Genomic DNA, 12,769 nt, shown 5'->3' on the forward strand with positions numbered 1-12,769 from the left:
GTTGTAGAAAACATGGAAGTGCAGTTTCTATCACCAAACTCCACATTGGAATGTATCTGATTTTCTAATATGATATAAGGATTACAGAACTACACTGTGGAAATGAGGACGTTTTTGTAAAAATTACTGTAATCCAAAACTTGGCAGTATCCCACCCCTCAAAACTGAGAGGATACAGAATGGATTTAAGTATGAAAACACTAAATTAGGGCTGAAAGAGCCTGTAATTCTCTTTTTTCCAGGTTGTGCCTGACATCTCAGTCTCTCATAAATTAATGACAGGAAGTAAATTGTGAATTTTCTCCTTTGATTCCTTTCTATCCAAATATCTTCCTTTATTCACAAATTTTCAAAAATACATCAGTTCACAGTTATTAGGCTGGGTAAGAAATTAAAATGCAAGCACTGAGAGCTTGGGTTGTTTGTTTTTTCCCCTAAAATTGGTTCTGATTTTTGTTTTTTTTTCCTTAAGCTGGTTTTGATTTTTTTTCCCCCTGAAGAAGTGACAGATCTTTGCAAATTGCCCAAACAATAAACCAGGCCAACCTCTCTTTCCATACCTGGATATCCCCAATCCACTGAGTCTCTCCGTTCTCCGAGGCCGTGAGCTCTTCAACCAACACCGAGGGGAAGACCCCGACGCGGCCGTTGAATTCTCCTTCCCAAAAGCCATCATCATCCTGGTTTTCCTTGTTCAGGATGCGGATGATGGCTCCCTCTGGGAAGGACAGCTCATCATCTGTCTGCCCCTCGTAATCATAAAGTGCTTTTACAAAACAGACTGCAAAATGGAAAAGGAAAAACCCAATGAGCTAAGGAAAAAAAATTAAGACTACACAAACTTTGATAGCTGGTGCTGGTGATTTTGAAGTCCTTTTGAAGATTTTATTGTTGCTGAGCCAGATTATTCTGGTTTTCCTTAATTTTAATCTCAGCTGTACGAGCTAAAGAGGTGAATTATGCAGATTTAGTGTGAGAGAGATAATTACTGAGATAATTACTGGCAATGGATGTGTTCAGATACGGGTCAGTCTCTCCCTGCACCTCTCTGAAAGGAGGTTGTGGCCAGGTAGGGCCTTTTCTCCCAGGAAACCTGAGATAAGACAAGAAGAAATGGGCCCACATTGCACTAGGGGAGGTTCAGATTGGACGTCAGGGCAAGTTTCTTCCCTGGAAAAGTGATTAAACATTGGAACAGGCCGGGAAGTGGTGGAGTTCTCATGCCTGGAAGTGTTAAAAAATGAGCAGACTTTGCAATATGGTGGGATTTGATCAAAGGTTGAATTTCTTGGAGGTCTTTTCCAACCTTAATGATTCTGTGCCTCCATGAAATCTGGGAAAATCTCCCAGACTCGATGCCCAGAGTGTTTCCAAGAGCCAGCTCGATATCCTATGTATTTTTAACTGGGATTTACCATTGGAGTCTCCGTTGAGGCTGCCTGGCACCAGGTCAGCCTCTGTGGAGTTGTTGGAGGTGTGCGACCGTGTGTCCAGCGCAGCCAGGGACTGGAGCATGCTCAGGAGGCTGCTGGAGGTTGGGAATTGCAGGTACTTCTCCGGCACATATCCCACCTGTCCCGCCTTGTTCCGTGCCTGTGAACCAACAACAGGAGCCATTCTCTGCCTGTGGACACTGCTCTGGAAAGAACCCCAGCATTTCCTCCCATCCCAACTTCTAAAAAGCTCAGAAAATGATACCTTCACCCAGTCTTCCATATCTCCATCCTCAATGACCTCCAACACCTCGTGTTCCTCTATAGTCAGCTCATCTGGCTGAGAAGCCTGGAATGGAGGACAGGAAGGATGCAAAAGGAAAGTGGCTTTAAGGGCAAGGCACAGGCAGTGGAGAGAACATTCCCATCTAGACTTTTATTAGAAGTGATGTTTTTTTTCAAAAACTGAAAGCTTTAACGTAATTTAAAACATCCCAACAAAGGTTCTGCCACTCACAAAAGCCCCTCTCCCTCAGAAGAGACAGATGGAACCTCCCTGAATCTCACCCTAAACACACATCAAGCTCCCAAAGGTACATTAATTATCTGTATAATTCATTTTTCTAAAAATTTTTAAAAAGTCACTAACCTTATAGGAATAAACAACTTTGCAGGTGAGAGGGTAGTTTCTGAGAGTACCAGAAGGACTAGAACTGCTATCATCAAAAACATCCATGCTGTCTTCAAACTCTTCACCTTCTTCCTTTTCTGCATCAGCATTGACCTGGTAAAACAAATTCCAGTTGGCATTAGAGCAGCTGCTAAAAATTGGTGAAGAAATAACCATAAAAACGAGCTGGCTACTATTTTTCAGTGATTGTTTTTTATGACTTATTGTTAAAGTAACTCAGCTGGATTTCTTTGTTCAAGCACAAGGACATTAAAAAGTACTGCAGAGGATTTTGGAAGCTCCAACTCAACTGCTGGACAGTTATGAAATCCATTTTTCACATAATCTGTGACTAAAGTACTTTGGAGATGCCATTGCAATGGCACAAAAAAAAGTTTAATGGATAAAAGAGAATTTATGCTACTGAAAGAATAATGTACCTGTGACCACGAGTTATAAAATAAATCTGCAATGGAAATATTTAATGTTTAAAAAAATAAAGCCCCAAATCAACCTTCTAGCTGGTGTATTCTGCACAGGAGATTTGCTGCAGTTTATTAGGAAAATTCTTAGAGACAGGAAGATTTGTAAAAACTTGCTATAAAAGTTTAAATAAAACCTGAAGTCAATGTGCTGGAAAAATACAAGTTTGGGTAAGGCTGCCATGAGCTGTGCTTTGGCCTCGTGCCTGGGTTATGTTTTGAATAAATCTTTATCTCATGTGAAAAATGATGAATTATTCTGTGAAAACAGTTCTGTGTATCAAAGGCAACACTGTTATGTAGAGCCATCTTCCCAGTGTTTATTCCCATTAATTTGGGAGTGAATTCGGTGCTCCCTGTGAGAAGTGAGAGACTGATAAAATAACAAAAAGCTGACCCTACAAATTCCCTGTGCAGTTTCCCTAAACCAGGTCTCTGACAGCTTTGTTCTTCTAGGCCTGGACTAGAAGAGCACAAAGCTTCATCGTGTTCTGACTTAGTTTCTATGCTACTATTTCCAAACTAAATCCTTGCAGTTCTGGTGATTTTTTTCCTCCTCACTAATTCTAATTCAAGAGCAGTCCTGCCTTCATCTCTCCTTTGGTGTGCTGATGTTGGGATAACCAAAACATTGCCCTACAGCTGGGTAGAGCTTTGGGAGATCAGCAACCAACTAGAGATTGTGGCAGATTTGAGGTTTCCCCTCCTGTTTCTCTGCCTTTTGCTGTGCATGGTCCCAGGGCTGACATCCAGCTGGGACATCATGGAAATCAGCAAATCATGTCTAGAAGGTTTGGGCAACATCTGCTCCTGGTTTTCTACCATGAGGAGGAAAAACACGCCTTCATTTCCAGCGCGTGGGCTGCTCTGAGCTCTGCTGGAATCATTTGGGAAGCAGGCATGGAGAGGGAAAACAGGAAACTGAGAGGTTGATAAAGCTCATCCTTCTGCAGAGTCTGGGATGGAAGATGGCATCAGCAAGGAATAAATGTATGGGTCAGAAGGACACTGAAGGTGTGGGACACGCAGCAAACACAGCAAGAAATGCAGGGGAGGTGATCAGAGAAACACATTATATACATGAAAAAACGATGGAAATATAACTAATTAACTAAATAACTTGTTTTATTGCACATAAAACACAGATGGGTCCTGTTCCTGCTCCCTGGCAGCAGAGCTCAACCTCCTTGGCTGTCCCCTCCTGGCAGGGAGTTGTGCAGAGCCAGAAGGGTCCCCTGAGCCTCCTTTTCTCCAGGCTGAGCCCCTTTCCCAGCTCCCTCAGCCTCTCCTGGGGCTCCAACCCCTTCCCAGCTCTGTTAAACACTGCCCACTCCTCCAGGCCAGAGTGAAAGTGCTGCTTGTTACAAACTGCAGTAATTCCTCTAAATTTTGGCATCATTTTGGTCCCAGCTCTAAGAATTCCATCTCTGGGCTGTCCCTATCTGACTTGCCAAGGTCAACAGAGCCTTTTTTAAATACAGGAGCCTACATAAGTGTAAAAGGGGAAAATGAGACTCAGAGCTGAACCTCCCAGGCTGTGGCATCGCCTGGGACCAGCACGGGGGGCTCAGCTCCAGGGCCAACCATGCCATGTCTGGGGACACTGGGAATGAGGGACTGGGAGCAGCCCAACAGGCACAGAGGGAAGTTAAAGGAGGTGGAGTACAAAAAGAAATTGAATAAAAGCACTGTTTCACAGCTATGCAACAAATCCTCATCCACCGTGACCAGACAGGCTCTGAAGCGAAACTCGGCACAGGAATTCCTCTGGGATTTCAGAGGGCTGACACTCGGATCTGCACACTCAAAGATCTCAAGGTAACATTATAAACTGTTAATGAAACTTCAAAGAAACACAGGCCTTGGACACTTCCAGGGATCCAAGGGCAGCCACAGCTTCCCCTGTGCCAGGCCTCACCACTCTCACAGGTAACAATTCCTTCCCAATATCCCATCCATCCCTGGAAGCCATTCCCTGTGTCCTGTCCCTCCAGGCCTTGTCCCCAGTCCCTCTCCAGTACTCCTGGAACCCCTTCAGGCCCTGCAAGGGGCTCTGAGCTCTCCCTGGAGCCTTCTCCTCTCCAGGTGAGCACCCCCAGCTCTCCCAGCCTGGCCCCAGAGCAGAGGGGCTCCAGCCCTGGACTCTGTGTATCCCATGCTAGGTCAGGAGCAGCCCCTGCAGAGGTGCCACGGCCCTGGGGAGAGGTTTCCCCTCAGAACTCGTACCAGGTGTGCTGAGCCGTTGTTGGTGACCGAGGGCAGGTTGGCCCAGCGCTCGTTCTCCAGCTCTTCCATCACCTGGTTCATGGCGCTCTTCAGCCACGTGTCCACCGACACCCCGATCTGCTTCAGCAGCTCCAGCCGCGCCTCTGCCTTCAGCTTGATGATCTGGGGACACAAACACACACAGCTCTCAGCCCCTCAGGATCCCTCCTTGCCCCTTCTGGCTCCCAAAGCTGCTCCCTGTGGAAATGAGTCCCACTCCTCATTTCCTTGCCTGAGGAATGTGGCGTGAGCCAAGACACAGGAATGGTTCTCTGGAGGCCCAGCCAGTCTCACCAGTTGCTGTTTTTTTAAATAACACCTGAGTTTATGCTCGCTCCCAATGCACACCCTTAAGTACTTCAGTGTAGCTTTAAACTCCAACAACCCAGTGCTTCCCAAAATGTTTAAAATTAGGAATATCCACAGCACAGACCCTTCCAGGTGGTGACTAAGCTGGATGTGAAACACAAATAAACCTGACAGGATACACACACACACACACACACACCAGCCCACCAACTCCCAAGCGAGGCTGTTTTCTACCAGCACGTGCCAGAGATCACAGGAAACTCATTTGTTATGGAAGCACAACATGCTAATAACCCCCAAATTAAGTAAGTATTATTGCACTCCAACAAACAGTTTCAGGATTTTTGTCTTCAGAACAGCATGAAAATGGAGGTTTTCTGACAGCTGGGTTCACTTCAGCATCTTGGCACACTGGCTGGCCGATGGAGCCAAGGATTTAACAAATTCATGGCAAAGCACCACCCTGATCCAAATTAGTTCACAGTCTAAACAGGAGGGTGGGAAGAGCAGCGTGAAGAAATTCAGCACTTCAGCAAGAGCAGATCTGCATCAAGAAGTGGAGGGCAAACGCAGGGATAAAATTGAGGATATTTTTGTCCAGACCAGCTCTCTCAACACCCCCCTGCTGCCCTTGCTCATCAGAGGAACAAAAATCAAGTGATTTCCCAAAAATCCTTCAGTGAGTCACTGATGGAGGCAACAAAGGAAACCCTCTGAACCACCCTGGAATTCTTCCCGCGTTCCCTTTCACAGCATTGGTCATTTTTAGCAAGTAGCAAAGTTTCACCTCCATTCTCTCCCTTCCAGCCCTTCCCACAGGGGTCTGAAGCACCTCACTGCAGCATCCCTGACACACCAAGCACTCAGCAGCACTGGGAATCCAAGCAAAACCAGCAAAAATGGGTGAGTTCAGGCAAAAACTGGAAGGAAATTCCCTTTCCAGTAGTGGGTGAAGCACAGCAGATTATGAAGAATATGTGTGCAGTGAATTCAAATGCCAACAGGTGCCGGGTAGATATTTATCTCTTACACAAATCCTTACTCTGTACAAAATTCTGTGTTGAGCTGAAGTGATACAGGTATTTTGCTCATTTTTGACATGCTGCTGCACTTACAGAATCAGAGAATCCTATCTTTCTACTAAGAAATCAGAGACAAAATGACTGTTAACTTTATTAAGCTGAACCCTCTAAAGATGTCTCCATTTTCACTTAATTTGTGAAGGTGACTTTAAACCTGTCTCCACCAAACCACTTTTGAGAGACATTATTTTGAATTCTGTGTAGAAGAAGTGTGATTTTTAAATAGTTGGTCAGTTGTAAGAGGGAAATACATGATGTCAGATTTATCTTCACAGGGCTACAGCTGCATGCACACGCTCTCCCCCAGTCAGGGATGGAGAAAGGAGGATGGGACAACTTTGAGAGGTGTTTCCCACGGGAAAAGCCAAAGCCACTGAGCCAAGGGGAGTTTCCACTTCTTCATGCAAGGGGTCTCCAGGTGAATGATTAACAGTAAATAGTGTTCAGAGAGCTGAGAAAAGGAGGAAACATTAAGTACATTAATGTGCATCCCTTCTCTACAAGATTTTGAACAAACCCGCTCCAACCTTGGAACTGCACAGGGCAGGGAGAACAACCTTGCCAAAGGCAACTTAATTCACAGAATCCCAGAATGTTTTGGGTTGGAAGGACATTAAAATCACCCAGTGGCACCCCCTGCCATGGGCAGGGACACCTTCCACTATCCCAGGGTGCTCCAAGCCCTCTCCAGGCTGGCCCTGAATATATAAATATATATGAATGTATGTATTTACTTGTGAAGTAGCTTCCCCTAACTCATCTTTACATCCTGACACCCATTTATGAGCACTTTCCCTGTGCCTCCACTGAGGAATTGCTCAGCCCTGTTGTTTTGCTGTTTACCTTGTTATGCAATTTCCAATTAGACTGAGTTATGCTACAGCAATAAACATTGGTCCAGGCTGCTACAAACATCTGCATTTGCTGTTAGTCCTCGCTCTGCTGCAGTTTGTTTGTACAAATTGTGAGCTAAAATAAACAAGCTGCTCCAAAATCCTTGAGTGTACTTGACAAGAGGTTTTAATTCAATGTACCCAGCAAATCCAATGGAGTTCCCCTCCCTATTTACACCCAGGAGCCTTAACAGTCAACAAATGTTTGTTCCAAACCACAAATGCTTTGAGTTTAATTCCATTGCAGACAAGCCATGAAAGTACCAGGAGCATTAGGTCAGGCCTGCACTTGAAAGTTATTTACGAGCTGAAATTATTTTTTTTACCTAAATAATTATGCTGGTAGACCAGAGTTAACAGCTTCCTACCTGTAGGAAAAATACAAATAAAATACCACTCAGGAGCAGAACTTTATTCTGCTTCTCACACAGGGACAGCTACACATTTAAACATGGTTTAGTGGTGGCCTTGGCAGTGCTGGGTTGGACTCAATGATCTTGGAGTGCCCTTCCAACCTCAATGACTCTGTGAGTCTATAAAGATACAAACATTTCATTCAAACATCACTCCCTCTGAATTAGCTGGGGTTTGATTCTCTCATTATGCCAGAATAAAATGTTAAGCAAGAAGGAACCAGGGCAATAGTGGTGATTTCATCAGCATTTCACCACACTGTGCCACAAGCTTTTCTGAAAGTCATGTTGCCTTGAAAGATCATCCCATTAAAAACTAAACAAGGCTTTAACCACTGGTGTTCCCTGCCTCCCCCTGGTCCCCAGGGACACTCCTGCTGTGCCCCCCAACTGAGTGACCTCCACTGGCAGACTCCAAACTATCTTAAACCAAGTGACCCCTGGCATTCCCAGCAACCCTGAGCATCTCCAGGAAGGCAGCTGAGCTTCCTAAGGCCAGGAATGCTGGAATCCAGCGCTGGCTCTGAAATCTGGGCGCTACCCAAATTTCATTGTTAGGAAGTCTCACTGCAGGACAAACATTTTCCTGTGTAGCAGTGAAATTGCTGTTTACAGTCACCAATTACTGGTTAATAGCTCAGGACTGGGGTATTTTTACACTGATTAAAAAACCATCAGCCACCCACAAAATCTACAAACTCTGCTGGGGGGTTCCTGCTTCTCTGAGCCACTCTTTCTGCTGGGAGGATCTGAGAAAACGAAAGGAAAAACCACCCAAGTTTTAGAAAATATAAACACTGTTATCTATTCCTCACATACCTAACGTTGCTCCACATGGGAGATGCAATAGTTTTGTTTATTTACTGTTCCAGTCTTAATTAAGCAATGGTTGGTTTTAGACCCACAGCTTACTCAAGATGAAGATACACAACTGCTCTGCAAGGCGTGGAAATGAAACCCAGCAGAACACTACAGAGCTGTTCCCCATCCCCAGGAGAGAAAAGGGCTGGAAAGAAACCCAGAGCTCCTTCACATCCCACAAACACCTCAGATCCAAGTCCATTTATAAAGGTGTTCAGGTAAAAACCACACAGAAATGCAGCAAATGCTGCCCTTTCAAATATTCTGGTTTAGGTTTTTGTTAAAACCAGTTTTAAATGGATCTTCTGAAAGCAGAGTTGCTTTACCTGTCATGGCTTTTCAAGAGGCAGAACAAATTCTGGGCCTTGCCCAGATTTTTTTTCTCTTGAAGAATTCAGAATTATTTCTTTTACACAAAAGTTGTACTTAGGAGCTTGGTCAGATTACATTAGGATTATGAGGAGACCCAAACTATCTTCTGTGAGAAATGTTTTATTCCACTGCAATATTTTTTCAGTGGCAGGAAAAAAATTTTTGAATCATAGAATCCTGGAATCATTTAGGGTGGAAAATTCCTCTAAGAATCTAACAATTCCCCCAGCACTGCCAAGGCCACCACTGACCATGAACCCAAGAGGTTGGACACTCTCATTTGGCAAATTCTTTTAGCCAGGAAGAAATCAGTGTGGAAAGATTCTGGCAAAACATTCTGGGAAAACATTATTTCTGTCCCCATTTGGAAACACTTTTTGTTGAAATTCTTGGGTTTTTTAATTGAAAAATATATTAAAATGAATGATATTATAATGAAATCATTCTCTTCAGGAAAAGTTAAAATTTGGGCCACTGGATTTATGATACAGTGATAGGCAGACATGACTATAGATCAATTTATAATTTATATATATATAATTTATATTTATCAATTTATAATTAAGTCCTGGAATGCCCTAAACTTCTCAAAACCCTAAGTGAATCTTATTCCATGTAGTTCAGTTTTAAATCACAGCCCACTGTGGTAAAGTAGGTGTGGATGAGGAAATAAACCAAATAATTCTTGCACTGCCTTGCTGGGGTTTGGGGTGGAAAACCCAAAGCTGTGGCAAAACCAACCCAACCAAAAAGATAAATCCTGTCCAACACAACTCACTTAAAATCTGGCTCCTTTTTCTGCACCAGGTGGGGAATTAGCTCATAAATTACATTTTCCACCACAACACTGAGTGAGTTTCTTTTCTAAGTGGGAGGCTGGGAGGGAGGTTTGTACAGCTATTCCAGGAGTTAATTTATATGCTAAATAATCTGCATGGACTGAAATCCAACGAGGCTGTTGGGGTGAAGCAAATGGGAAATGAGACACTGGCACACATAACACCTCTCCCAAGTGAATTCCAAGGTTAAGGAAACAGAGGGAAGCTATTCCTCGGGAAGAATCCACCTGCACAGCTCCAGCCCAACCAGCAGATGGGTTTTTCCCAAGCTCAGGCACATAAAACATTTAAGATCCTGAAGTATTGAATTTGTAGGGTTTAAGAACCCTCTCAAGCTGTTGGGAACTTGGCTTGATTGGAAATCACCTAGATCCTGTAAGGAGGTAAGTGTCTGTAAAATGTATGTATGCAAACATTTATTATCACGCTTCTCTGTGGTCCTGGGGTAAACACTGGGTCTTCAGAGAGTGAAAAAAATCTCTGAAGACCCAGTCTCTGATGGTTATGAGATCTCTGGTGCTACAGACATCTCATAACCAGAACATTCAGTAAGAGCTAGGCAGAGGCTGGATTAGAAACACCCCAAAGCCCATCACCTACCACTGTCCCAGGTTGCTCCAAGCCCCATCCAGCCTGGCCTTGGGCACTCCCAGGGATCCAGGGGCAGCCAAAGCTGCTCTGGGCACCCTGTGCCAGGGCCTGCCCACCCTCCCAGCCAGGAATTCCTTCCCAATATCCCCCTATCCCTGCCCTCTGGCAGTGGGAAGCCATTCCCCTCGTCCTGGCACTACCCACTGTGTAAAAATTCATCCTTCCCCTCACTAAACTGCTTTTCACAAGGGGACTTTGAAATTCCTGCTCTGTGGATGTCGCTGGGACTTTTCCAGGCCAGTCCTCAATCTGCTGACCTGGAAAGAACAACAACTCCTCCACATCTCCTGAAGGGAAGGCACCTGGTTCCCTGCACAGCTCTCCCAGCCTTTGCTTCCTGAGCTCAACCAGAGATGGCAGCGAGTGGCATTTCACAAATTCACTTTTTCTTTTGGATTAGAAGCCTTATTCCCTGCAAGTGCCCCAGACCAGGTTGGACAGGGTTTGGAGCAACCTGGCATAGTGGAAGGTGTCCCTGCCCACAGCAGGGGTTGGGACTAAATGATTCTTTAGGTCCCTTCTGACCCAAACCATCCTGTGATTCTGCGACTCCATTCCATTTATTTTCCTGAAGCATATGGAACTTGCTTTGTTCCCACTGTGACACAGCACAGCAATGAATATCTGTGCCAAATACAAGGAGAGGGATGAATCAGCCCCCCATGTACAATTAAAAATGGCCCTACACCTCTGAGCTGATGAAACCGAGTAAACAGCACCGCAATGAAGCCTTAACCAGATCTAATCTGCTACAAACACTCTTTGGAGAGCTGTAGATATCCTGATGAGGAGACAACGTGCATCCCCCTGTAATTAAGTGGGAACAGAATTAATTGCTGTGGAGGCCCAAAGACCTGAGAGCAAATGGGAAACCTCCCACTACCCTGGAGAGGAATCATGTCAGCCCTGGGACAACTGAACTGCCTGGAGAGACCCACGCTGGAGTCTTTGGTCTGAGAGGGGAAAAATGAGATCTGAGGAGGAAATGTCCTGAGCTGGCACTGCTGAGGCACCTCCAGTCCGGGGGGCAGTTTCAGGATCCTCAAGACAAGAAGGACACTGAGGGGCTGGAGCGTGTCCAGGGCAGGGAACGGAGCTGGGAAGGGGCTGGAGCACCAGGAGAGGCTGAGGGAGCTGGGAAAGGGGCTCAGCCTGGAGAAAAGGAGGCTCAGGGGGCCCTTCTGGCTCTGCACAACTCCCTGCCAGGAGGGGACAGCCAGGGGGTCAGGCTCTGCTCCCAGTAAATTTCTGTCTCCAGTCATTGAAAGATAAAGGGATTCAGGCAGTGGGAAAATGGAAAGCTCAATTCCTTCCTTCCTGCTGCTACAGAAATCAAAGCTGAAAACACAGAAGTTCAATTACCTGAATTGGGTGAGTGAGTACAGAGGAGCTTCAAGAATGGTTTATTTTCACAGATTATCAATTTTCAATGTCAATTTTCTTTTTTTTTTTTTTTGACTGATCTCCTTTACAGCTGATGCCTGAATTGTGCCACTTTCAACTTGAAAGAGAACCTTCTGCTCTCAGGGCTTGTCTTTATCAAAGTGGTTCAGTGCTGCTGGGACAAGAATGGAATCCCTCTGGATCGAAACTCCACAGTGTGTCATTAACTACAGTCAATTTTACTTCTTTGCCAGTGCCAGAGGTATTATCACGCAAAATCTAACATAAAATACATTTCCTTTTAAAAGAAGCAATAAAAAAGAAAACAAAACCAAAAAAAAACCCAAAAAACCCCACCAACAAACAATTTCTCTAACAAATCCCAAATTTTCCAATTTTAACACAAAAATGTGTGTTCTGGTTATCAGTTACAGTCACATCTGCCACGTATCACCTGCACAGCGGCACTCTGCTGGAATTCCTAATTTTCCCCCAATTCTAATCAAGGAGTTTGCTCCCTGAAAACATCACAAGGAGAAATAGCTGCTATCCCAGGGAGAAAATGATCAGAAATAACCCACTGAGCTGTGGATGTGCCAATCTGAACCTTTATATTCATCACAAAAAAAATTGTGATTCTCCAATATTTCCTCATTCTGAGTGCATTTTTAATCAATTCCTCTGCTGTACTTTCAAATTACACCTGTTTCCACATCCCTGTACTTGTTAAATTCAGTTATCCATATGGAGCATCTCCTCAGCTCCTCTCAGGGCATAGATTTCCCTGGATTCAGGGTCTCCAAGGAAGAGGGCAGTGAGATGAGCACTTCTATGCCCAATACACCCTGGAAAAAATACCTTTACCAATAAAAATCCTCTCTAAAAAGACCTGACTCAGCTCATCCTGCTTTTTAAGGTACTGGAGCAATCTGTCAGGGATATAAGATTCCCCAAGGAGAAACAGGCAAGTGGAAGATGACCAAACCAGAAAATCTGATCCCAATGTGATTGTGAAATTATCTTCCCCTTCATGAATGACAAGGCCAGAAAAGAAGAGAGAAAGTGGATTTGCAAAGGAGAAGGAGTGAATCAAGAGAAAAAAATGGGATAAAACAG

The 12,769-nt window shown here is 44.6% G+C and overlaps 1 protein-coding gene across 2 annotated transcripts in view; it reads right to left on the bottom strand.

Annotated features, from left to right (window-relative positions):
• Positions 1 to 12,769, bottom strand: part of FCHSD2 (FCH and double SH3 domains 2) — a 121,938-nt gene that overhangs the window by 5,599 nt on the left and 103,570 nt on the right. For both annotated transcript variants that reach the window (XM_088051948.1, XM_005524085.3), the window contains 5 exons: positions 4,812 to 4,973; positions 2,083 to 2,217; positions 1,699 to 1,782; positions 1,416 to 1,593; positions 561 to 781 (listed from right to left, as the gene is read on the bottom strand). In XM_088051948.1, coding sequence (XP_087908074.1) covers positions 561 to 781; positions 1,416 to 1,593; positions 1,699 to 1,782; positions 2,083 to 2,217; positions 4,812 to 4,973 — 780 coding nt within the window. The remainder of the gene's footprint in view (positions 1 to 560; positions 782 to 1,415; positions 1,594 to 1,698; positions 1,783 to 2,082; positions 2,218 to 4,811; positions 4,974 to 12,769) is intronic.

This window comes from Pseudopodoces humilis, chromosome 2, assembly GCF_049639895.1.
Source record: "Pseudopodoces humilis isolate 2021_Gansu_Grassland_sample_001 chromosome 2, ASM4963989v1, whole genome shotgun sequence".
Classification (NCBI taxonomy): domain Eukaryota; kingdom Metazoa; phylum Chordata; class Aves; order Passeriformes; family Paridae; genus Pseudopodoces; species Pseudopodoces humilis.